Raw genomic sequence first — 27,525 nt, 5'->3', positions numbered from 1 at the left:
CCGGCAGACTTCTAATCAGTACCGTCAGGTGAAAACTATGTAAACACAGAGCAGCCACTGAGAGAAAAGTAAGAAAAAGGTGATTCACAGTATCTCATTATAAAGAAAACTTTTCCTTCGATAACAAGTTTCAAAGACACAGCACTTTAGAGACTCTACTTACTGCAATCAGATAAGTGCAACAGTTCAACCTCCAGGTAACTGGAGGTTGAACTGGATCCTGGATGCATTATCATATGAAGAATTATATGGAACATGCAAAGACCCCTCCTTGGCTTACACCTACCGGTATCCCAATGGTCCGTCCTGGCAGGTGCCCCCATTGAGGCATGGGTTGACGGGGTAAGCAGAACAGGACAGGTGGACTGCCTCACGGCCCCGACAGCCACATTGCGCAGTCAAAGAGGCCGCCAGTGACACCAGAGAAATGTTACCAGAGCTGAGAGCCACCGGTGCCTGGCTGAATGAAACCTCATTGCTGCAACCTCCAGACTGGCTGCAGTCTGTGTATGGGCAGTCATCCACACCCACCTGAGAGATGGACACGCCCAGAATGGCCTCCAGCTAAAGGTGATAAAAAAAGGAGTTAAGACACAAACAGAGGAACTTTCAAAATATGATAAGCTAAAAATAGAGACAAACTATTAGATTAGATTAGATTAGATTAGATTAGATTAGATAGAACTTTATTAATCCCTCGGGTGGGTTCCTCTGGGAAATTCGATTTCCAAAAAAGCACAGCACCGACAGAAGTTACAGAGTTACAGAATATTATATATATATATATATATATATATAAAAAAAAAAAAAACACCCAGCACGCCCCTGCGGGCGGTTTATCCTTCAAGCTCGGGTCCTCTACCAGAGGCCTGGGAGCTTGAGGGTCCTGCGCAGTATCTTAGCTGTTCCCAGGACTGCGCTCTTCTGGACAGAGATCTCCGATGTTGTTCCCGGGATCTGCTGGAGCCACTCGTCTAGCTTGGGAGTCACCGCACCTAGTGCTCCGATTACCACGGGGACCACCGTTACCTTCACCCTCCACATCCTCTCGAGCTCTTCTCTGAGCCCTTGGTATTTCTCCAGCTTCTCGTGTTCCTTCTTCCTGATATTGCTGTCATTCGGAACCGCTACATCGATCACTACGGCCGTCTTCTTCTGTTTGTCTACCACCACTATGTCCGGTTGGTTAGCCACCACCATTTTGTCCGTCTGTATCTGGAAGTCCCACAGGATCTTAGCTCGGTCATTTTCCACCACCCTTGGGGGCATCTCCCATTTTGACCTCGGGACTTCCAGGTTATACTCCGCACAGATGTTCCTGTACACTATGCCGGCCACTTGGTTATGGCGTTCCATGTATGCCTTGCCTGCTAGCATCTTGCACCCTGCTGTTATGTGCTGGATTGTCTCTGGGGCATCTTTACACAGCCTGCACCTGGGGTCTTGCCTGGTGTGATAGACCCCAGCCTCTATGGATCTTGTGCTCAGAGCTTGTTCTTGTGCTGCCATGATTAGTGCCTCTGTGCTGTCTTTCAGTCCAGCTTTGTCCAGCCACTGGTAGGATTTCTGGATATCAGCCACCTCCTCTATCTGCCGGTGGTACATACCGTGCAGGGGCCTGTCCTTCCATGATGGTTCCTCGTCTCCCTCCTCTTTCTTGGGTTTCTGCTGCCTGAGGTATTCACTGAGCACTCGGTCAGTTGGGGCCATCTTCCCAATGTATTCTTGGATGTTCGTTGTCTCATCCTGGACTGTGGTGCTGACACTCACCAGTCCCCGGCCCCCTTCCTTCCGCTTAGCGTACAGCCTCAGGGTGCTGGACTTGGGGTGAAACCCTCCATGCATGGTAAGGAGCTTTCTTGTCTTTATGTCAGTGGCTTCTATCTCCTCCTTTGGCCAGCCTATTACCCCAGCAGGGTACCTGATCACGGGCAGGGCGTACGTGTTGATGGCCCGGATCTTGTTCTTACCATTCAGCTGACTCCTCAGGACTTGCCTGACCCTCTGCAGGTACTTGGTGGTTGCAGCTTTTCTAGCGGCCTCTTCATGGTTCCCATTCGCCTGCGGGATCCCCAAGTACTTGTAACTGTCCTCTATGTCTGCAATGTTGCCTTCTGGTAGTTCAATCCCCTCAGTTCTGACTACCTTCCCTCTCTTTGTTACCATCCGACTACACTTCTCCAGTCCGAACGACATTCCAATGTCATTGCTGTATAGCCTGGTAGTGTGGATCAGTGAATCGATGTCTCGTTCACTCTTGGCATACAGCTTGATGTCATCCATGTACAGGAGGTGGCTGACAACTGCTCCGTTCCGTAGTCGGTATCCGTAGCCAGTCTTGTTAATGATCTCACTGAGGGGGTTCAGGCCTATGCAGAACAGCAGTGGGGACAGAGCATCTCCTTGGTAGATCCCGCACTTGATGGTGACTTGTGCTATGGGCTTGGAGTTGGCCTCTAGTGTTGTACGCCACATCCCCATTGAGTTCCTGATGAAGGCTCTTAGGGTCCCATTGATCTTGTACAATTCTAGGCATTCCAGTATCCAGCTGTGGGGCATTGAGTCATAGGCCTTCTTGTAATCAATCCAGGCAGTGCACAGGTTGGTCAGTCTGGTCTTGCAGTCTCGGCTGATTGTTCTGTCTACCAGTAGCTGGTGTTTTGCGCCTCTGGTATTCTTGCCAATTCCTTTCTGTGTCCCGCTCATGTATTGACCCATGTGCCTGTTCATCTTAGCCGATATGATGCCTGACAGGAGCTTCCATGTAGTACTGAGGCAGGTTATTGGTCGGTAGTTGGAGGGGACCGGTCCCTTCTTGGGGTCCTTGGGGATCAGGACCGTCCGGCCTTCAGTTAGCCATTCCGGGTGTCTCTCGTTAACTAGCAGCTGGTTCATTTGTGCTGCCAGACGCTCGTGGAGTGCAGTTAGCTTCTTCAGCCAGTAGGCATGAACCATGTCGGGCCCTGGTGCTGTCCAACTCTTCATACTGGAGACCCTTTCTTGGATATCTGCCACTGTGATGGTTACTGGACCCTGTTCAGGGAGGTCGCTGTGGTCTGCCCTCAGATCCTCTAGCCACTGAGCATTGCCGTTATGGGTTGCATCCTTCTCCCATATGCTCTTCCAGTATTGCTCCGTCTCCAGCCTTGGTGGTGCTGTTCTCTTATTGTTCCCTTGCCACTGAGAGTACACCTTTGCTGGTTCTGTGGAGAACAGCTGGTTTATTCTCCTGCCTTCTATCTCTCTGGTGTACCTCCTCAAGCGGCTGGCCAAGGCTGTGAGTCTTTGCTTGGCAGTTTCCAAGGCCTCAGGTATGGACAGCTTGCTGTATTTCTTAGGCACCTTATTCGTCGCACCTTTCTGCAACTCCGTTAGTTGGCTAACCTCTCTCCGTGCTACTTTGATCTTGCCCTCTAGCCTCCTTCTCCATGGAGGGTACTGCCCCTTGTGGCTGTTCAACTTGTAGCCAAGCATCTCACTGATCACTGCTGCCGTATTGTAGATCAGCTTGTTAGTGTCGGTAATCGTGGTTGTAGGTATTGCCCGTAGTGCTGCATTAACATCATCTAGCAGACCTTCTGAGGGTACTTCACGTAATCTTGGTAACCGGCTACGGGGGATCCAGGTTTCAAGCTTGGCCATGATCCTATTTTTCAGGTCAGTTCCTCTCGCACTCAACGATCCTTCTCCTATCACACTTGGGGCTATGTACCCAATCTCGGGTGGGGGTGATGATATCTCCCCCCTGACCTGGCGTCCTGACTCCTCCTTGCCGTAGCATTTGTGTTGTACCTCGTCAATCTCTAGCTGTGAGAGCAGTCCCTTCTTTCGAATGTTGGAACACTGAGCTACTAGTTGTTTCGCCGTCATTGTGGATGTTGGGTATCGAAGAATCCATAGGTCCCTCATCCTATTCATGTAGCCCCTTCCGCCAGGGTTACTTGCGTAGTAGCATTCCAACAACGCCCTGTTTTCGTCCCTTGCCCACCGATGCCTTCTTGTTCCAGTAGCCCACTTTTCGTCAGGGTGCCCTGGTTCCTCAACACCTGACGCGGACCTTGTTGATCCGGGCGACGTCCGAGCCGGCATGCCTTCATATTTATCTGTCTCGCTCATGTCTGCGGTAGGCTTGCTTAGCATAGGGGGTCTAGCCTTAGGACCCTTACTGGATACAGACGCCCCAGGCAGGAATCGAACTTGCGACCCTCTGCTCCAAAGGCGTGTAGTCTAACCACTACGCTATCCAGCTACGCTATATATATATATACACACATATATATATATATATATATATACACACACATATATAAATACAGAGACAATATAAATAAAATATACGAAGGGGATAAATAGAATAAATAGGAATAGAAATAAAAAGGAATAAAAATAAAAATACAAGTGAATTGCACATTTCAAGTATTGAGTCTATTGCACCGTTGACTATTTACAAAAGTATTGCACAAAAGGTATTGCACAGTGAGGTGAAGAGGCACTACAGCTTAGTTGTTCCCCCCTCCTTTGTCCTCCTGTTTCCCCTCCCTCTCCCCTCCAGGGAGGAGTTAAACAGTCTGATGGCGTGTGGGACAAAGGAGTTTTTAAGTCTGTTAGTTCTTGTCTTGGGGAGAAGCAACCTGTCACTGAACAGACTCTTCTGGTTGTTAATGGCCGTGTGCAGAGGATGTCTGGCATTGTCCAAAATGTCCATCAGATGTCCGGAGATGGACCCCAGAAAAGGAGGATGCTCTGAGGGACTGTTATGACACCACAGACTGGGATGTGCTCCTGAGCCCACATGGTGAGGACATAGAGGGGGCGACACACTGTCTTACAGACTACCTCAACTTTTGTGTGGACACGGTCGCCCCTGCTAAGACGGTACGGTGTTATCCTAATAACAAACTATATAATGAAACAAAAAACTAATGAGGGAAAGTAAAACAATGTTGAAACAAAGTAAAAATAGCATAGAGCAAAACGGAACCTCAGCTCAATCAAAGATAGATAACTCGAGATTTTGCTGAATAAACTGAAGAAACACTGCAAAAATGGGACAAAACTTCTCTGCAATGATCTGAAGGACTGAAAACAATCACTGGTAAATTTGGTTCTATAAATCACTGAAACATGAAGTGTACTTAGTTTTTCATGGAACAAAAACCTGTGAAAACAATTGACTGTAGAATATTTTGATATAGACAGGAGTTCACGATCAGCTCAAAGAGTGTACTGACCAGGTTCTGTGGCCCTTAAACCAAACCCAAATCAACAAGTCTCCATCAGTGTGCTCCACAATTGATATGAGGTGTTTGTGTTGATATCCTGTGTTTGTTTTTTGTCAAATGCGGTACTGTGCATTATTGCCAAACCCTGCCTTTGGTCATCTGTCCAAGAGGCTTGTCTTTTGTGTAGATGCAACTTTTCAAAACTAAACTGCGCTACCATGTTCTTTTCAGAAAGAGGTTTTCACTTGGAAAGCCTGACAAACAAGCCATATTTGTTCAATCTTTTTATAACGTTACTGTCATGAACTTGAACATTTAACATTCTACCCAAGGCTGTGAAGTCTCAGATGTAGTTCTTGTAGTTTCTCTGAACACTTCAGAGCCTGACCCTAGGGAAGATTTTTTGGGATTCCTGCTGCTAGGAAGATTGTGGCACTGTCTTAATACACACCTATAACACACCTTCTGTAGTTTCATTTGCTTCTGCAAGTGTAGCGATTTCTAAAAGAAACAATAAATGTGTACTTAGTTTTTTATAGGACTGCTCAGGTGAAAACTTTATTTTCCACATTGTAGGATTGTAGGTATCCTTGAAACTAGGATAAGCTTGGCTAACCAAAACTAAAACAACCATGAAGCTAAAATTTAAGCTGGCGTTTGGTCCAAACCCATGGACCAAGGTTTCATACCTTGGCATTTTTTGTCTTTGATTAAACTGATGAGTCCAATTCAGTTAGGTATAAAGCTGACCTATGATTAAGCAGAGGAAACAAAACTAAAGCTGAAATGAAGATAAAAAATGGCACACAACTAATTAAAAATCAAATATAAGCCCATCAAGACAGATTAAGTGCTGTGTCGTTAAACTTCAAATAAGACTAAGTACTGTGTGTGAAATGAGTGAAACTAAAACTAGCATGGGGGGAAAGCAAACTCAAACTAACAGCATTGAAGTCATGAGCTCTGTTTGAACATATTAGAGAATTTCAGAGAATGACAGGAAACGTCTTTGATCTGATGTCTACCTGCATCAGTGAAATCTGAATTTACTCTATTTCCCTTACTGTTATTTATGCACTTTGGTGTTTCTCTGTCATTTTCGCTTCCTCTTAAAGTTTTGCTGTCATTTGCTTTCCGTTGCCAAATTCACTCGCTTCCCTGCTTGTCATCCTGATTCTTTTCTCTCGTTTTGTTACTTTTTTGGAGGGGGGGTAGGGGGTGAGAGGTTTTCATCAGAGTCCCTCAGGGTTTCCTGTCTCTCTCCAACTGTGTGTATTTCTTTTTTTGGAGTTTAGCTATTCAGCTGACACTCTCATCCACTGTGACTTACACTCCCCAGGCACGGCTTTAGATTTTGGCTCCAGAGCCAGTTTCAACATCGTCTTTTTTCGTGATGACTTTGTATCTCTCTGACATTTTTGTTCTAAATCAGCCAAGACACTTTTCCTCTTAACCCTGAGATAATTAAAGACGTACCTTTCATCTTCAGCATTTGATGGAAGTTATTTTAAATCATGCTGTGTTATTTATACTTTAACAAATTTTTATTGTTGTAGGTGCTGATTAGGCTTTTGAGCCAAGCTGCATTAAAGCTGGAGATGTGCTAACTATCTGTGTCTTGACACTTTGACAGGATTTATGTTAGCTTCAATATTTGAATAATATTTGCATCTCTGGTAACATGAAGGCTTTTCTAAACACACAATGTGTAGTTTGTTTTGCAGTTATGCCTTAACATGAGCATTATGCACAAAGTAAAACTAAAACACTGCTAATACCCTGCTGTAGAAGGCAACAGTGTAGAAAATTTGTATACTTCAAGAAAATCATCAAGACACCCCGACAGCTATGTAACCAAAGTGGGAAGGAATTATGTACTTATGTGTTATACTTCTACAACTAAGCCTAGTTAATCAGCAGTAATGCCACCAGGCAATTATTTAAACCTTGATTGAAATGAACTTTACTTTCAGGATATTAAAAAAAAGTGTATTTATTGCATAAACAGTCACAATATGATAATAAAACACATGCAATAAGGTGTTAAAGGTTGTTTTTCTCAGCTTCCTTTGACTGTTTTGTTTTTCTCTTATACTGTCTCTGGTGTTATGTATCAACCCGTTCTCACTCCCAAAGCGTAACATTTTACGCTAGGTGACAAATCGTCACCATATTACGTTTTCGGCTACCCACCACGTTCCTAAATGACGACCTCGGAAAAAGAGGAAATATGAGAACCGTCTGGACTGAACCTACACATGTTCGCTCTTTTTCTTCAAATCGCTTAGAAACACGCTATTTAACATCATTAAAGTCCTAGTTAAGGTCAGGAATAAGGTTATGGTCAGGGCTAGGGATAAGGTTAGGTTTAGGGCTGGAATACAGGGCTGGAACGTCTATTACCGCGGGAGCGTCATTGCACTGGATTCCAGCCATAACCCGCCGCGTACCATAAGAACGCCGAAGGTCTCCTTTCGCGTTCCTCAGGAACGCCGCGGGACGTGACAAAACGTCGACATGTTACGCCTCGGGAGTGAGAACGCTCTGTATGTATTTATTCCCAGTGCTGTAGTGTTTCTGTGTATATTATCAGTATTATTAAACACTATTATTTAATCATTGAGTGAAATAGCTTTCTGGTGTAATTTCCTGCACTGTTTCCTTCATGTGAGCATATGTACAGTAATATTGATTCACTTTATCCCCCAGCATATAGCTACCCCTTCTTGAGGCTGAACCAGATGTTTCTTCCTGCTAAAAGTTTTTTTTTCCCCTCCCCACTGTTACCAAATGCTTCTTTATACAGGTTCGTCTGAGTGTTGGGGTTTATCTATATTATTTTTGGGTCTTTACAATATAAAGTGCCTTGAGGCGACTGTGGTTGTGATTTGGCGATGTATAAATAAAAGTGAATCGAATTAAACAGAACCAGAATTAACTGAACTGAATCGAGCTGTGTGTATAAACTGATATCTGTACAGACATGTATTACGACAATACATTACACATTTCTGTAGCTATCTTTTGCTCCATTGTCAGTAATATTAGATGGTTTTGTTTTAGTAATATACTTTTCAGTTTTTGCTCATATTTTGGTTTTATTGGCCACTTGGAAGCAGAAGTAAAACTAAATACAAATTATGAACCCCATAGTGCATATAGTAACTGAAGATGTTAATGTGAACTGCAGTTATATTACAGTATGCTACAAATCTCTCTTTCTCCTAATAGATTTATTCACATTATTGCTTTGCCAGTGTCATAACTTTTATGCAGTCTTTTAAACAAGACGTCAGCTGAGCGACAGCTGACAGTTAGATATTTGATCTAGCTCGGCTGTCTATGTTTGCGCAAGTGTGTTTATTTAATATGCATATTTATATGATTCACCAACTGCCATCATCTGCCTGCCTGTCACAGAAATGAGATCAGAAGCAGCTCCCAATGCTTTAATGGTATATTTTCATATAAAAGTATACAAGTGTGTACATATGCACGCAAGTATGTGCGTGCATATGTGGGTGTATCACTGAAGAGAGACATGCTGAAGCAACATGTCCACATATTAATGTATGATCAATTTTTCACCTTTCCTGGCATGTGGGTGTGCATGAGTGTGAAATGGTTTACACTTTGTGCTAAATGTCTCTGCCTGTTGAACTGCACATATGAATATGTGAATGTAACATGTAACTGAGTGTAATTAATGCATCATTAATCCTATGGCTGAAGATGTAAACTGGATGGCTCATTTTTCCCGTCAGTTCACCACGTTTACGTTTTCACACTTCACCTTGCTTCACTTTATTTAGCTTTTGCACAATTATCTGTTTGCTTGTTGGATTGGGGCACTTCCTCTTTGATTTTCCCGACCGAAGAGAAAGTAAGTTCCTGAGATTTCCAGTAACAAAAATCACAAATTAGCCGTTGAAGGTTTTGGATTAAATAACTGGTTTTTAACTTACAAAGAAAAATGTAAATAATGGATTTTTATTAAACATCAAAAATGTGCTCAAGAAATGCCACCTTTCAACTGAAACACTAGAGAGAGTGGAAAAAATGCCAAAAAGTATAATAATTTAACATAATTTATATTCCTACATTTAAATAGTTTAAAGTGTATTTTCCAGACTCTAAGTCTTTCCTCACCTTGGCCTTGTTTGCTGCCACGTAGCCGTGCAGTTTCTCAGCCTTGTAGTAGGGAGAGCCGTGGGCAGCAAACCAAACATTAAGCGCCCTCCCACCATGTTTGCTGGCATCACCCACAGAGAAGATCTGGACGTTTTCCGGCAAAGTCTGCAGGAGTTCAGCCAACGTCAGACCCAGACGGGAAAAGCGACTCTTCTCACCTCCACCACTACTACTGAAAAACTCCTCCACTGTCAGGTCTGGAAGAAGAAGAAGGAGGGGAGGAGAACAGATTTGTTTACTAGCTTCAAAAATCACCATGGGAAATTAGAGGCAGCATAAAAAGCAGCGGACAGACAGAAATATCCTGATACTACAAGTTGAATGAAAAGGTGAATAAAACAGAAGGAAAAAAGGGAAGAGACAAGAAAGTCTGAAGAGATGGAGCTGAAAATAAACAGCAGGGAACACAAGAGATGATAGAAGAAGAGGAGCAGGGAGTTATTTCCAATATTGCGTCTGTGTGCCAATGCTGATGGAGCCTGATCGAGCTGACAGCCCTGAAACTGAGACCCTGAAGCACTGTGCCACATCGACAGTCACAGGAGGGTGTAAATGTGCGTCTTGTGTCAGTGCGCTGAGATGTTGTTAAGTCATTTGACTAACAACTGTTTTGTTTGAGGTTAACAAGTGTATTTTCATATTTTAACAATCTGACATCTTCACTTTGGGACTCACTGCTCAGGCGGATGGAGGCAGCACGCTGCAAGGCAACGTGGTGCAGCTCTGTGACGTCTACTTGGGCGGTGGAGGTGACGTCTGGCCAGGTGCTGTCGGATACACGAACCTGCAGGTGGTATGAGCCGGGAGGAGTTCCCTCCCTAATACTGAGCTGACCTGAGCTCTGGTTCAGACTGAACAACCTGAGAGAGCGAAAGAAAGATTAGTTTGACTTATTTTCTGTTGCTGCTTAGAATTATATTTGTTAAAATACATCATATCTGCTTCTTTCTTGCATAAGAAGCGGGTGCTATTTTCAGTCCCAGCAAAAAAAGTGTGTGTACCGTTTCGGATTTTTGATTTATGTATGTTACATAAATACTTATGTCTGGATTTCCAAAAAAAAGCAGTGCAGAAATACACTTTATTAACCTCTTCCACTCTGGAGGTCTGTTTGCAAGGAACCATTTATTATCTGTCTATTAAGGGTATGATGGATAGGTTGGATATTATAATTGTTGAGCAGAATTCCTGCTGCAGAAAATGCATTAGTTCAAGGACTTATTGTTATAAGGCAAATACAAATTCAGACATTTCAGCTGTTCCTCGTGCTTGGAAAACCAAACACATTCATAAAGTTCCCAGTGAAATCTTCAATCCGGATAAAATCTTTCTCAGATGGGATTTGTCAGATCAAACTCTGACCAGATGGAGGTCAGCTGTTGAACATGGATCCAGGCCGGTGGGGGGGACTCTTGATCTGGAAAACTCTGGCAATCTCTGCTCTGCTGCACTACAGAGTGGATCCCAAACCTTGTGGAGAACATGTGCCGCTGGCTCATGTTAATATTTAACCTCTTCACACTGAAGTGACCTTCAGAGCTCAGACTAGACCAATTAATTAAGCGTTACTGAACTGAGGCCAAAATGAGTCTGCGGACGGTGCTTGTGCTGCCGCTACAAAACAAGCTCTCATGTACCGTCTCCTGGAATACCGTCACGCTTGAGAGATTTCCAAACATGTCAAAGCACTTCACAGACAGGAAACAAATGAAAACATAGCATACCGATCAATTCCAAACAAATCGCTGTCTGCTGAGGCAGAATGCTGAGGTTTTCTGGTTATTTTGTGCGTTTTGTGATTTACTGAATGTCCCCAAATAGCACTTTTTTTTTTTTAGCTTTGACATGTTTTTAGCCCAGCACGGTGGCACGGTGGTTAGCACTGTTGCCGCACAGCAAGAAGGTCCTGAGTTCAATTCCACCATCAGGCCGGGGCCTTTCTGTGTGGAGTTTGCATGTTCTCCCCGTGTTTGCGTGGGTTCTCTCCGAGTACTCCGGCTTCCTCCCACTGTCCAAATGGATGGATGTTTTTAGCCCCTCGGGCTCCTTCACCTTACCAGAACGCTTTTTCATATTTTCCCCTAGATTGTATCTTTTATGTAAATAACATTCAACCTAAAGCTGATCTATACTGTGAACAAACTGCTATCTGCTGTATGCTCTGATGAGGGGCATCTATGGTAATTCTCTCTCTCGTGGTTCCTTTGTTCTCGGCCATTTCTTGTCGTCTCTTGTCGTCCCTCTTTACAGGTATCTCATTAGAAGAAAAGGTGTCAGGGAGCACAATCAGGCTCTCCTTTCAATGGGTCCGCGTGAAACCTTGCCTCATCAAACAAAATGAGTGCGCCCTCGCCGTGCTTCACTGGGAATTTTCAATACCGCTGGTTATGAAGTATTAATAGCACTGTTCCTGACAAGTCAGATCCCCTTTTCTATCTCTCTCCTTCCTGTCCTCTTCCCCTTCATTCTCTTTCACTCTTTCTTTGTTTCCCCCTTCAAACTCCCTGTTTCTCTGTCCCAATTTTCCTTTCTCCCCTTTGTCGCGCGGCACCTTTGTACTGTCTCTCCCTCTTTATTTTAAATCTGTCAGCTCCTGTGCAGCTCTTTTATTTTCTCTCTTTTTCTCTTGTGCATTTCTTGCTGCTGCGTGTCACATGAGAAGGGACACTTTAGCAGGGAATCTTTTCTGTATTAGTCCCAACACATCGTAAAACTACTTTACATCTGTCGTTCTTTGGATTCTTTCATCCAAAACTGGTCATAATATGCTCAACAGGAGTGTGTAGATTGGTCCAAATCACACTGTATATTGTGATATTGTGCATACATCTTTAATCCCAACAAAAAACATCGTCTTGTCATTCATGTTTTAATTGTTTCATTCCTTGTTCAGAGTTTCGTGAGCTGTATTCTACATTTACGTTGGTTTTCCAGTGGAAGGTGCAAACGGTACAATTTTACATTTTGGATATATTTTATAGTCTTATTGTGCAAATTAAAATCAAAAGGAACATCAGGTTTGCATTATTATTTAATTATGAATAGTACGTTAACTAGATGAATAAACAAACAGATTTGAAATGTCACTGCTTACTTAGGATATCGCACAACCACAATCCTAAGCGACAAAGGAATACATTGAAACTGCAGCCTGTCTGGAGTCATAAAAAATGCATTTGCCTGCCTAAAACAAAGCAGCATTTCCATTTGAGAACATTCAAAATGTTTAAAAGAACCAGCCTGTATCTGTTTCCATCTCTTCTCTTCATCATGAATCTCTTTCCTGTCCTCAAAGTGTTTACACGCATGATTCTCTGTGACTTAAGCTGAACTCCAGACAAGGTCCAGACGATCAGGTAAGGACATTATCTGAAGTTGCACTTCCTCACATTTAGAGCACTAAAGCAGATCATATCAGATGTGTTTGCACTGCTGGAAATTCTCATCTTGAGGACGATTACATGAAGATTTACTTTAAAGGGGTGAAGGGTCAAAAACTATTTAATGCTTGATCTAACTGCCATGAACGTTTGTGTTCTCACATATGCCTCAGCTGGGGAAGGACTAGAAAAGTTCAGGGCTGCAGTGCATGTGGGAAAATGGCCTTATTCAAATTTTTCTTCTACTTCTTTTCCTTCCTGTCTTTTCTTTGTTTTGTCTTTAATTGTGATTTAATTAAAAGAATCTTTCTCTATATTTTCAATATTATTGCCATACTTCTGACTTTATCTATATCTCCTTCTTTTTCTTTTTGCATTACTTAATTTAGCCATCTGTGCTTTCACCTCCATCACTCTCTTTCTGCAAGTCACCTTTCAGGCATCTCAGAGTTTTCAGCTGATGAGATCAAAGTACCTGGTTGGTTTGCCTTCAAAACGGTACACTTTCTCACTCCAGTCATCAAGGTCGGGGGATTGAACTTGTCCGAGCACTGTCGTCTGGAGAATACCTGTCAGGAGGTGGGAAAAAAAAAAGAAACAAAAAAGTCCAAAAATGTATAAGCTTTGAGAGGAATTAGTTTTGAGCACAAAGGGTCCCTCCGGTACAATCCAAATATTAAGAGTGAAGGAAAAAAATGTAGAGGCTTCTTTAAGGAGATAAGGTGACGGGCAATGCCTCATTGGCACACACGGTCATGGTTTGACGGCACAGCAGTAATATGTTCACGCATTAGTTTCCCCCTCTTCCAAAAAAAGCTGAACACAGCTCTGTAATCTCTTTAGCCGTGAAATCAGCTGCCTTTTAAAAAAGCCTCCTGTTTATGTGCTCATCAAACCCGGGACTTAAGCTGGTCTTAATTGTTTGCTTCATGGTATGTTGTTAAAGTACGTGATGGATTCATATTAGCAGGTTAATGCACTTTCATGTGGAAAGGCCCCCGAGAGGGAATCCACTAAAAATACATTACAGAATACCTTAGTTTTTCCAGCAAATTACAGAGGGCCGACAGATGGTATGAAACGCTAAATAAGTGATGTGGGCTGGAGCAGGAGGCTGTGAGCAGTCGACTGTGACAAGTACAGTTTTAACAACATGAGTGGAGAGCGCTCAGAAGGTGGTGGGAGGGCAACTCGTTCTCACTCCCAACACGTTACATACTGACGCTTGGTCAGGACCTGCAGGTGTCACATGTTAAAACATACTGGGTAACGCTTTAGTGTCATTTTTCAATATTGAAGGCAGTCTGGCGGACTTTAAAAAGTCCCTAAATGTCAGAAGGAGACAGCAAGAGACCATAATTAAATGTGCTCCGCTGTTGAAGGACACATCAATATGGTGACCAAGAAAACTGAGGAGATGCTTGCTGCAAATGGGAGAAGTTTGACTTGTAATGTGTGGTTAATGCTGTGAAAGAGCATAAAACACAATCTGTTCCTAAACCTAAATAGTGACAGAACAAAAAGGCAGGCATCTCAGATTTGTTGTAAATGATAAATGGTGATATATAGCACCTTTCTACCTCAAGTCTCATTTACCCAATCACACACATTCATACAGAGCTTAATCTATACCTAGCTTCCTAACATTCGCACACATACTCGCCCTTCGATGAATGCATCTGGGGCAACTTGGGGTTTAGCAACTTGCCTGAGGATAATTCGGCATGAGGCTGGAGAAGTTGGGGATCGACCGAGCTACCCTCCTGGTTGTAGTTGTGTGATTATGCCTTCTACCAGCTCAACTGCATCCTTATTTTTTTCTTATGTGGAAAAATGAAAGTACGGGTGAAGACCCTAAACACTGCACTGAAAAATGGCACTAAAGGGCCACTCAGTGCATTAAACGCTTGATGTGAGGAGATTTTTATGTGATAGGGTGGGATAATAGAGACCTAAAGGTTTAAAAAGAAACCATGCTGAATCCCTCAGAGTGACCAGGGAACTTTTAACTGGGACAATATAATATAATACATTATGTTCTGGGGTAAAGGCGTGTTCAAGCAATAGTACACCCAAACTTTCTCCAGTGGAGTGTAAAATACTAGACTGAACGGTGAGACTCTCATGAAAGAAAAATCCAAAACCAAATGAATGTCTAAATTTTGTGGATACAAACAGCACACATTTATTTAAACATCGTGTTTTCATCAATTTCCAGTTTTCAATCAGTTTTCATCAGTGTGCAGCTAGTTTACATTTATTTTACACTGGTTCACTTTGATGCCTCACTAAATCAGAGAAAAGCCTGGGGCCAGTTTCACAGTTTTTGCAGCTACTGTTCACACCACAAATGTTAGCAGCATTATGTTTCACAAATTACAGATAAATTTACAGACCCTACAGGGCTCTTGCATGCTTACTGTTTTTACAAATGAAAAGCATCGCGATGAACAAAAACACTTTGTTTTCGCAAATCACATTGTGCATTCGGCACATTTAGTGAAACATGCCCACGTTTAATTTTCTCTGTTCGGGGACAACAATGAGATCACTGAATGAAAATGTCATAGATGCAACAGATGAATAGTGGTGAACAATGAAAAACTTGCCGTCACATCTAAAATCAACCCTTTTTTTTGACACAACACGCTTCATGTGATCTGTGTGTAGTTTTATTTGATCATGGCCATGAAAAAAAAAACTTTTTTTTCACAGACTAGGACTTCAGAACCTATTTTCATAAACCTCAGCAAACTCTGTAGCTTTGATCATGGACATTTGGAACCAAATTATGTAATAATATATAGGTTTCATGGAGCTAGTCTCAAAAATTAAGCATTGGAAACCTCATTGAATTAGATAAAAACAAAACATACCTTCATAACTGTAGACAATAAAGTTGGTGTGTCCAGGTGAGTGGGGATGATCATTCCTGTCGCCGATCACAACTGTCAACGTGCTAGTAGAGCTCATTGGAGGAGAGCCGCTGTCAATCATGAGAATTGGGAGGCGGTACTCCTTCTGCCGCTCACGATCAAAAGCGCGGAGCGCGGTGATGGCTGCGCTTCCGTTCCGAAAGTCCGTCAGGTTAAAGTTGGTGGCGTCTGAGGTGAGCATCAGAAGCCGTATGGAAAATGGCCCACTGTTGGTGGAGGTGTCGCGATCGGTGGCATGAAGGAGCAAGGAGGTTTCATTCATTTTCACTGGCTGAGGTGCAGCTGTGTTCTCCCAAACAACAGGCTTGTAGGGGACCTCAAACTCTGGCCCGTTGTCGTTAACATCAAGTACAGTCACCACAACAATGGCAGTGCCAGTCAGGAGGGGACTCCCTGCATCTGTAGCCAAGACCATGATCCTGTGCTGTGAAATTTTCTCCCTGTCCAAAGAATCAGCAACTACAACCCAACCAGACTGGTCCACCAGGAACTGATTGTAGGGATCTGACTCTTTGGATATACTATAAGAGAAACGCCCATTTTGGCCAGAATCTAGATCAGAAGCTGTAACTTGAGCAACAATTGTCCCCACTGGCACATCTTCAGACATAGCTGGTGACTCATAGAATTGTGGAAAGAAGACAGGAGGATGGTCATTGGAGTCTTCCACTTGAATGAGACAATAGGCGAGGCTGAAGAAATCGGCATCTTCGGCCTTCAGGGTCAGATTGAAAGTCCTTTCGTTAGGCTTCTCAAAGTCAACTTTCTTCTTAAGTTTTATTACGCCACGTCGATTCACTTTGTCTGTCTCCACAAAGAACTTTCTGTTTTCATCACCACCTACAATGCTGAAGGTTACCACAGCATTCTCGCCCTCATCTCCATCTGTGGCAGAAACTACAAGAACCTCGCTATTCACCTCAAGGTCCTCAGTCACCTGATCAACACATAGAAGTAAGTGATCTATTTACATGCATCACTGGTAAAATAAATGTAAATGTTTAAAGAAGGTTAGCGAGGTTGACTCACCTGAGTATTATAGAGTCTCTGAGTGAAGATGGGTGGATGGTCATTGACATCTGAAACCATAATGGTGGCTGTCCCTGTCCCTGCCAAACTCCCTCCATCACGGGCCTCCACCACTACCAGATACCGGTCCTCCATCTCCCTGTCCAGAGAGCGTAGTACTGTGTAGATGGTGCCCGTAGTGGCATTGATAGAGAACAGGTTGAGGTTGATCTCGTTGCGAATGTTCTTGATGATGCTGTATGTGAGCAAGGCATTCCTGCCCTCATTGGGGTCATCCAGATCCATGGCACGCATTTCCATGACGGATGTGTCTGCAGGTGAATTTTCAGGCACTTGACCAACAAAACAACCATCTACTTCCAGTGCTGGGCAGGGGAAGAAGGGAGCATTGTCATTGATGTCTCTGACTTCTAAAAGTACATCAGCAAATCCTGTGAGACCTGCCCCTCCCTCATCTGTGGCGAGGACAAGGAATCTCCAGGCAGGGCGCTCCTCGCGGTCCAGTCGACGTTGAGCATAGATTCGTCCAGTGCGCTCATCAATGGTAAACTCACCACCAGCGCCCTGGCCATGGAGGGAATAGCGAAGAGCACTCTGGTCAGCTTCCTGATCGGGATCTGTAGCTGATACCTACAAAAATTACACAGAAATATAACAGTAAAATAAAATCTAAAATTCTCAAAACACTGAGTTTGTAGTTCAAATTAAAAATTAAAGATCAAGCTTGCTGTTTTAGTCACAGTGTTACTAGAAATTTCCAGGTGATATAAAGCACTGTGTAAATGTTTCCCCTGATTTCTTTCAAGGAGCCAGGCTTTCTGGAAATATTTTAAAGTGGTCTTAAGCAATAGTTCTCCAGGCTTTCTGCACACTGGCTGCTTCTTCACTCATTTTCAATCCACTTCTTGTACCTGATCATTTTCAGATGATTGTTTTTTTTTCCCTAAGCCAATGAATATTAGAATAGAATAGAATTAGAATTCAACTTTATTGTCATTGCACATGTCACAGGTACAGGGCAACGAAATGCCCTGTACCTGTGACATTTAAGCATAACAAAGCCCATCTATAACTCCATGGATGAACCAGTGTTGCATACACACATAACGGATAGCTTAGCAAAGAACTATCTTTGGGCACATTTTTTAACTAGCAGTCTGCAAAAACTGCAGGTTCTGTGATGGTTTGGGTTTGCATTTCAGTTACTGTTGTTGGGGATTTTGTCAAAATTTGTCAGAATTTTGAACGCAGAAAAACACCATCAGATTTTCATTTACACATTGCCTTCTAGCCTGTCTGATTGGAAATAGTTTCATTTTTCAGCATGGCAATGGTCGCAAAGTCACTGCCAGTGCAATAAAATATACCTAGATGGAAAAACAAACAATGGAATTTCCCCAGAGTCTGGACCTCAACATTACTGAAGCAGAATAGAAGGCAGCCAACATCTAAAGAAGAGGTTTGAATGTCCTTGAAGAAGCCTGAAGACCACTTAAAGAAATGATGAGAAAGCTTGGCTAAGAGAGTTCAGGTTGTGTTGAAATATAAAGGTGGCCATACCACAATATCAATATTGTTAACATCACAGTATTACCAATACTAATGGTCCCTCACATTAATATCCTAAAGTATTATGTTGTTAAGCGTAAATAAACATATTCATTCCTAACTTTTTCATTTACCAGGAGCACATACTTTAACAGATACCATTATTGTTAACTGCTATGGTTTACCTTAAGGAACTGTTTTAAAATTTGATGTTTCACAGAGCCTTTGACAACCTGTTTCTGCACGAGATGACAAAATTTATGTCACCCAGATTCCTCTGGACACACAGATGCATGAACTGTATTCTGGGCTTTAAGCCAGATGCTGCATTTTATAACATCAGATCTTTATTCAAATTATTTGAAGTGCTTTTGTGTATGAAATGCTGACTAGTCCCCATTTTTAAATTGGAAAAGTGGAAAAAGGGCTGAAAATGTCTTCAGAATTAAAGCACGAAACTTATTGCAGACTTACTAATCAAGCTTTTGATGATGTTGAAAATAATTTTAAACTTAAAAAATTACAAATACATAAAAAATAATCATCAAAAAACACCAACTGAACATTTCCTTGTTAAAAAAGTGGCTTCATTATAGAAGGACTGCAGCAAAAGTTAATCGCAAGCTGTCACATTTGTCGTCGCAAGTCCATTCAATAACATTTTTTTTCTTTAAAGAAACAGTTTTTTTTATTGTTCTTTTATACATCAGGCAGTTTCTTATTAAAAAAGCTGAACTGCTTGTTCATTATGTACAAATGTCAAGCCCAACAAATAGGACACGAGGCAGGGAGCTGATTGCAGCAGCTGCCCCTGCACAAGGGGACTTGCCAACACAGGAATAAACATTTCTCAGTTGCTTTGTCCTGTTTGCTTAATTAACCAGCCTTCCTGCTATCTCTCTGAACAAGGGGACAAGAGCAGCAGAAACGAGACGAGCTCTCACATCTGTCAAGGAGACACACAATGCAATTAAAAGTTAATAGACACAGACAAAAGCAAGAAAAAGTACACTTTTACCCTTTCTCTTCCTCTTTTCTCACCAGAGGGTTTGTTTACAGAAGGCTTTGAAGTCATCCCCCCTTCCTCCCTTCCCCAGCCACCTCCCCCATGTGGGTTCTTTGCATTTCTTGACAACGTGATGCAGGTACACAATATTGAAGATGAGCAGCCGCGGCACCGCAGAGCAGGCTGCTGCGCAGGTGAAGTCAAAAAATATTCATTTCAAATTGGATTTTCCCCTCTGTTCGCTATCTGCTGAATTATATTTGAGGGCAAGGGCTGAAAGTGGCGGGCATTGAGGGAGGCCCTGGTCGCCGCGTAGCAGAAAAAACTATCGAGAGCGTTAGAGAGGAACCAAACGCACATCAAATCAATTCCAGCAGGCGAGGGGAAGTAGGCCCAGGTTGAGGGCTTGGTGACACATGCCTCTCTGACAGAGATTACTTCCCTGGCCTCCCAGACGCGCTTCCAACTTTTTAATCTGATTTAGCTTGGCGGCACATGCATATTACTGTGAATTACCGGTGATAGGTGTGACGAAATGAAAGCCACAGGAGGAGGAGGCTGACTCTGACTTTTCTGAAGCAACTTTTCAAATGGCAGGCAGTTCCTGTCAGGAGGTTTTGGTTGGTTAAACACTGGCGCCTCTGTCAGCTAATATTGTGCTAACCAATTTCATACATGTGCGATGTGTTAGTATGTGGTCACTTGATCTCAGGTAGGTTTTTGCTCCAGGCTAATACAGCTCGATGTTCCTAATGTAACAAACACAATTAGGTTTGTTTCCAGTACATCTGATACATTTTCACATATTGTTCATATAAACACTAACATTTTCACAATAAACTCCTTTATCTTAAAGGTATGTTTGGGAGGTGCTACTTTCTCAAGTTTATATGTTAAACAGTTTCATCTGGACTGAGTGGACATGTGATCAGTGCTTAAGGCTAGAGGCTAAAGCTAATGGCTAACAGTTACAAAAAAAATGAAAACATGCCATCAATCCATCCATTCATGTGTTTTGTAGTTACGCTGTATATGGTCATAAATTGACTAATCCATTATTTTGTTGTGTGAAAAGAGTAAAAACTTGGCACTTATTAGTAGTGTAAAACAAAGAGAACTTAGCTTAGTCTGGCTCTATTTGGGGTTCTTGGCTGAGCTCAGCTCTGTTTATGGGAGTTTCCTAAGAGCAGCCAATCAAATTCAGCTTAAACCGTTTGTAAGAATTTGAAAAAGACAATGCTGTGAGTGTGACTCCTTTTAGCAGTTGCTCTGTCTGTTGCATTGCAAAAGTCATAAAAATTCCCGCTAAGCATCACCAGAAAAGGAAATGTCAAATTCTTAAGAACATAAATTGCTGTTTAATTATATATGATTTTGTATAATTTTTTACGACGCGACTAAAACTTGAAAAACCGCATTGTCTATTCTAATGTCAGTGTTTTAAAATCACAACTGAGTTGATTATAGTGAACATAATCCGATCTAAAATGACTAATAAGAGTCCTTTAAGTAACTTTTAATACGACACAAACAGATTCGCTAACCTCTAGGATGAAAACAGGAAGCTGGGTGAGTTCTTCCATCACAGCAGCGTGATACTCGGTCTGGCTAAAAACTGGTGCCTCATCGTTGCGATTTACCACCTGAACGACCACCAGTGTCTCGTTCTCCCACTTCCCGTCTGAGGCCACCAGCCGGAGCTCGTAGCGCTGCTCCATCTCATAGTCAAGAGGTTGAGCCACAAAGATGGTGCCCACTTCAGGTTCCACGTCGAAGGTGCCCATGGTGTTTCCTGATGTGATCTGGTAGCGCAGCTTGGCATTAGCACCTGGATGGAAGACATTAAGCACTTGTCAGTTTTTTAAAATCTTTTCTACGAAACTGATTTATCCGATCATACTGCTTAGCTCTGGAGACAAAGGTAGGAGGAGGATGATGTTCCTGTTGCTTCCAAAAAGGACTGTTTAATTTTATTGAAATAAGAAGGCTGCAAAATCCAGCACATCTGGTGAAGAGTTGTATATGCTACTATCACTCATATCAGTTGAATGCATCATTGTTGTGTTGCATTTTTGCTTTGGTAGAGTACGAGTTGGGCTTTCTAAAACTAAAATTTCGCCTGGTAACGGGGGCATAAATAAAGAATCTTTTGACATTTTATAAAATATTAAGTTATCATAATTACATATAAGTGTATAGATGTGATACTAAAATTGCAACACTAATGACCAGCGTCTCATGTTATGCAAATGCTCTTCCTGTGGTGCTAGTCTGATGAAAGCTCTAATTTTTAAAGATCAGTCACAGTCAAGTGATTATCACTGTGGTAAAAATGTCTCCCATTTTTTTCTTATCTATGCCCCATTAAAAAATAAAAAAAGTTAACCAAAAATGTGAACCAAAAATTGAGGTAAGACTCAAACTGTGGATTGAGAAAACCCTTAATCCTCTGCACACAGAATTATAATAAAATGAGGTTTTGTAAGAAGCCATAATATAAGCTTTCTGGTCAAATTCTTCAGTAGAATCAGGTATTTCTCTTACAGTTGGGGTTATTAATACCTTGGCCTCCTCAAAATCTCCTCACACAAACAGTCGTTTCCCCATCACGCAATTAATTTTCTAGAGACCTACAGAAAGGCTCAGAATTAAAGTAAGATGTGCTTTTTGTTACAGCAGAAACTTGGGTTATTCTGTTGTGACTATTTAAGATTTAGGTCCATTTAAATTGGATAGTATGAATAGACACACTTCTTGTATACTGAAACTCTCACACATTTTCCATTGTGTTTCCAGAACAGATGAGTCGGACACGAGTCGGCCTTTAGTCGGCCCGAGGGTCCAGTGAAAGGTACTGAAAATGCATCCTGATCAGATGCCACTCTCTCACCTCTGCTGTCAAAAATGTAGCTGTTGCTCTACTCAGAGAAAGAGTAAAGACTTCAGATATGTGGTGGGAACCCACATAAGGAAACTAATTTCATATATTATTTGCAACCACATATTTTCAGTCATGACCACAGGTGATGGCCTGAATGTACACTGACTGTTCAGTCTGCAGCTTTTTCCGCTCACCACAGCAGCCAGTTATGATGTCTGCAGTACCGCTCACTCTCACTTCAGTTACCCTCACTACTAAACAACGCCTCAAGAACAGCAGCTCACTTGGGACATCGACTCACTTTCAACTCTGACACGGTTACAAACTGTCATTTCTTCATTTCTCTATTGTCTGCCATTTGATCCCATCTCTTCCTGCAATCTTTGGTCTCCTTCCTGCTTTTTTTTCTGCTCCTGAAGGACTGGTCGCAACAGAAAGTGGCAAACTTCTGAGAGCACTGTTCTTTAACGGCATCATGCGTTGTTCTTGGTGGATTTACCCGACAAATGTCACAGGGACAAAAGGATTTTCCAGAAGGAGAATAACAAAAGCAAAGTCCTCTTTCAGTTGCTCCCTTTAAGGGTCGCCACAGCAAATCAACTGCCTCTCACCTTGTCCCCAGCTGACTCCTTCATCCCACCAACCCCATGTTTGTCCTAAAATAATGAAAGCAAAGCGAAACACCCTTTTGTAGTTTTTACCTTTACTATTTCTACTAATATTTTCAATCACATGTTCAGTGATTTTGCAGACTAAAACTATGGTTGGCTTTTATTTCAATGTGTGTTGTAAATACACAGTTTTTTCCATAAGTTCTCTAAGTATTAAAAATGATTCTTTGAACTGATGCCACAATATTTTTCTATGTCTTGCTAACTGCTTTGATGTCTAACCCCAATCAAAAAGCTTGTAAAAATGAAAATGATGTCATGTAATGCAAGTAAAGTCCAAAACAGAAACTTTATATTGGCTAGTTTTAATTAAGGAAGTATAGCAGATTATCTGCTAATTGGAAGGTTGGTAGTTCGATCCCTGGCTGCTCCAGTCTCCCTGAAACAGACTGAACCCAGATCTGCTTGTGATTCATTCATTGGAGAGTTAAAGTTAGAAAGAAAGCACTTAGATAAAAACATTGGGTGAATGAGACCTGTTGTGTTGAGTTCTACATTAAAAAAAGAAAATTATATTTAATATCTAGGGTCAAGTGGATTAATCCATGTTACTACTCCGGCTCCCAAATGCCGAATCTTGATGTTATTCTAAGCTGAAAACATATTAATGATTCTGCTCAGCAGAGTAAAATAACCTTCAGTCAATGAGGCGATACGGACTTCCCAGTAAATGGAGGAGACCCACTCTTGGTGACATTCGTAGGACTCATGACAGCTTATCAACCGTTTAATCAAACATAAAATAACAGCAGTTTTTAAATTATGGAAAAAAATGTAGATTTCCATTTTCTTATAATGTGAATACACTTTTTTCGGTGACTTGCATCTTTGCCTTAAATGCTTTGGTGACCAGTTTTTGAAGATGAGTTTACACGAACCACAGTGTATACATCCAACTTGACTAATTTCCCCCTCTCCTTCTTCTCTTCTCACATTGACGGCTCTTTAGTTTTCTTTCTTTCCTGCTTTCTCCATGTGCCTCCATCCCTCTAGCCTACCATTTCTTTCAGCTTTGCTATGCAGTCCTGTTTTCTTCCTTTGATTATTTTTTCTTGCCACAGTCTTTTCTTCCTTCCTTAACTCTCCTTCATGTATCTTCCTCCCAAATCTTTTATTCTCCTCCTACTTCCGTCTGTTCTTTAGGCTTTTTGTCCACTTGTTTTGATAATCTACTTTCATCCCTCTTTCCCTTCACTTCTTTCATCTTTCTGTTGCTTTTCCATCTCATTCTCTAGTCTCTTTCCTTTCCTTGTCTTTCCTCTGTTGGCTTTCCCTCTACTTTCCTGATGAACTGAAGAAATGCCAGCACACACACACATAGGGACATGGTAAACATGGCAAACACATACACACACAGATGTATGTTCAGGGCCCAGAGGCAGGTCTGTCTTGGTCCGGCTAGCTCTCTGTTTACCGGCACCAATGAGACTTTAGGAGACAAACACCATCTGTGGAGACATGGAGGACCTTCATTACGACACTGGAGAGTGTGTGTGCTCGTTTGTGTGCGAGGAAAAAGCTTAAGTGCACTGGTCCGTCACAGCCTCCAAGCACGATGTCTTGTGACACTCAGCGAGCGAGTTAGTGTGTGTGTGTAAATGTGAGTGTGTGTAAATGTGTGTAAGGAGAGTAGCTCCAGCGGTTTTTGCCTCCGGCAGCCTCCCTAATGATCAGTCTGGCCATATGGTGTTGCCCTCTTAACACATACACACACATATGAACACACACACACGCACATGCTAGGGGATAGAGCTGATTTAATTCGCAGCCTAGCAGGAGGCCCAAATTGAGATTAAGGTCAGATCTCTGCTCCTTGTGAGGTGGACCGGAGGGGAAAGTCGTCCCTGAGCAGTGACTGCAGGTTGACACTCTGAAGGACTAAACTCATATTTGGAGGAAGTTTCATTTCGTTTTACAACCACATTAGAAAATATCACATGTTGTGGCCTCAGATGTCTGCAAGAGATACTGTGGATATTTGAAATTCAGCTGGCTGCAGTACCCAGAAATCTTGAGTAGAGCCATGTATTTATTCCAACATGACAGAAAACATTAAGCCTGATATGTGATGGTAGATTTTGGAGTAAGGTTTCCCCAGTAATCGGTAAAACGCATCCTAAAATGACAAATTCGAATACAAATAACCGAAAGCTAAATTTACAGTGTAAAAATTAAATATTAGTCTGCTGCATGACTGAGCAATTGGAGGGTCCAAAGACATTAGACCCTCCAGACATATGCATCTTCCAGGTTATGACAGATGGTGACAGCTGTGGTTCCAAAGAGACTTTCGATGCAATGGAAATCGATGTGAATCTTAATCACTGTAAACACTGATGTTATGGGCTCAGTCACTCATTTTGGGTCATAGTGAAGAAGAATTAAGTCTATTTTCCAAATCTTGGTCATACCATGTTTAAAAATCAAAGGTTATCTGTGGTATGAAACCACAAACTCATTCAATAACGGGCTGTCACTCACAACTAATTAGTTAATGGGCAAAGTCAGGCTGTCCCTTCTCATCACATATGTTTTTTTGGGTTCTTTTTTTTAGCAAAAGCAAATATGCTCATCTTGAGGCTTCAAAAGAGGACTTAATGAATAGATACATCCATCTTCTCCTGTTATTGTGTGCTATAACTGTTATTCATGTAATAATAAGTTCTGTAAATATTAATATCTGACTTTTCGATATAGATTCTAGCAAGGTGCTAGAACCTCCTGAGATATTTCTATATTGATATGATCCGTAATATTTACTCAGCACATCAATGATGTGAATCTCCTTTTCTACCACATTTTCAAGGTGCTCTGATCTGAAGAAGATCTGTTGACTGTGGAGGCTATCTATCTATCTATCTATCTATCTATCTATCTATCTATCTATCTATCTATCTATCTATCTATCTATCTATCTATCTATCTATCTATCTATCTATCTATCTATCTATCTATCTATCTATCTATCTATCTATCTATCTATCTATCTATCTATCTATCTGTCTGTCTGTCTGTCTGTCTGTCTGTCTGTCTGTCTGTCTGTCTGTCTGTTTCAAGGTGTTGTGCATTCAGACATACTCCTTTGCATATTTGGTTCTAATGAGTTGTTATGTGAGTTGATGTTGCTTTCTTATCTGTTCGAATCAGTTAGAACCATTTTCACCCACAGAACTTCCAATGACTGGATATGTGAAAATCCCATTCGATCACAGGTCTCTGAAATACTCCGACCAGCCCATCTGGCACCAACAACCATGCTGCATTTACAGTTTTTCTCAGTCGCTTTGGTGCGTTTCTCAGAACACCATTAACATTTGCACAGCAGTTAGTGCATTTCCCAAAACAATTAGTGCAAACTGCAAAACCTAGTGGATAGCCTGCAAAAGCACGTCACATGCACAGAATTGATTATCCATACCTCAAAAGCAAGTATCCATGTCAATGAAACTGTCAGTGCCATCAAAATGAAAAGTCTTGACACCATCTTTATGAACAAGATAGTCAAATGGCATATTCATGTTTCCACTATGACAGTTTATAATTTCAGTGTTTCCCATTGCAAAAACAATTGGTGACACCTGAAAATGCTGACGACAGCACTATGGCCTACCTGTACAGCCATCTGAAATGTGCAGTAAAGTCACTGTAGATGTTATGGGAGTCTTGGGAGTAACTGAGACACTGAATACGTACGTTTCACATTTCCATTGTGTAGAAGTGTTTGTAATCCTACAGAATTGTGCAAAAGAAAAATATGCTACAGTCACTTGTGCACTGTAGAATACATGTAAACATAAAATCACCCATTTGGTAGAGCTGTGCACTAATGTGAACAATAAACAGCACATGTAACAGTACAGTAAATCATTCTGACACATCCAGACGTTCCTGTCTGTCTGGCCACATATTTTCATCTACATCACAACAGATGTTATCCCTTGCAATGCAGCGAGGAAAGTATCTCCTGGAGTGGCGAATCCATCCTCTGCAGGACCCTGCTGTGATGTCGTCACATGCTGCATCCATGGCTGCTAGCAGGGCCATTTGCTCATGTGGATTTCATTTTTCTTGAGTACTCTGTCAATTGTTGAAATTGAAACAGATTCAATATTGCCAAATACCGTGTAATTCTCTATGACAGCGCTTTGTATGTCTCTCAGCTTTATTGCATTGTTTGCAATGACCATTGCACAAATGGCTTCTTCTTGCTGTGGGGTAAAAAGGGGCCCTCTTCCGCCTCCGCGAGGTTGTCTTACAATCCTATGTGGTGCAGAGTAAACTTTTTGTGAAATTGCAAATACAGTACAGTAACATGTGATGTGTCTGAGATGGCACAGTACAGTACAGTGTATTACTGTTTGCATACCTGTTTTCCCTACGGAATGTTTGAATGATTGAACTGACAGTAGTTCTTCCAATATTGGGTTGCACCCTTCGACCAGCCTCCTCCATGGTGAGGCCGTGATTGACAACATGGTCCACAATTGTAGCCCTTATTTCATTAGGAATCCGCCTATATCTGCCTCTTCTCCCTCTTCCCCTTCCCCTTCCTCCCCGCATCCTCACCCCTCTTCCACGGTGCTGACCTTCCATTTTGTGTCACAGAAGTGTAGAAATGGTACACACTAGCTCCTGCGCAGTTTATATATGCTTGCCAATTG

General features: G+C 42.0%; 1 protein-coding gene across 1 annotated transcript in view; it reads right to left on the bottom strand.

The window, feature by feature from the left end:
- Window positions 1-27,525, bottom strand: part of LOC146699079 (neural-cadherin) — an 82,461-nt gene that overhangs the window by 18,861 nt on the left and 36,075 nt on the right. Inside the window, exons 15-21 of the mRNA XM_085472604.1 lie at window positions 20,857-21,140; window positions 16,759-17,388; window positions 15,670-16,666; window positions 13,269-13,362; window positions 10,089-10,273; window positions 9,372-9,610; window positions 287-564 (exon numbers count right to left, since the gene is read on the bottom strand). Coding sequence (XP_085328730.1) covers window positions 287-564; window positions 9,372-9,610; window positions 10,089-10,273; window positions 13,269-13,362; window positions 15,670-16,666; window positions 16,759-17,388; window positions 20,857-21,140 — 2,707 coding nt within the window. The remainder of the gene's footprint in view (window positions 1-286; window positions 565-9,371; window positions 9,611-10,088; window positions 10,274-13,268; window positions 13,363-15,669; window positions 16,667-16,758; window positions 17,389-20,856; window positions 21,141-27,525) is intronic.

This window comes from Copadichromis virginalis, linkage group LG11 (assembly GCF_057382275.1).
Source record: "Copadichromis virginalis isolate Kocher_CV1m ecotype Utaka linkage group LG11, C_Virginalis_male_GT1.1, whole genome shotgun sequence".
Classification (NCBI taxonomy): domain Eukaryota; kingdom Metazoa; phylum Chordata; class Actinopteri; order Cichliformes; family Cichlidae; genus Copadichromis; species Copadichromis virginalis.
The sequence above is the reverse complement of the archived record's forward strand: the minus strand, read 5'-3'. Positions and strand labels throughout refer to the sequence as shown.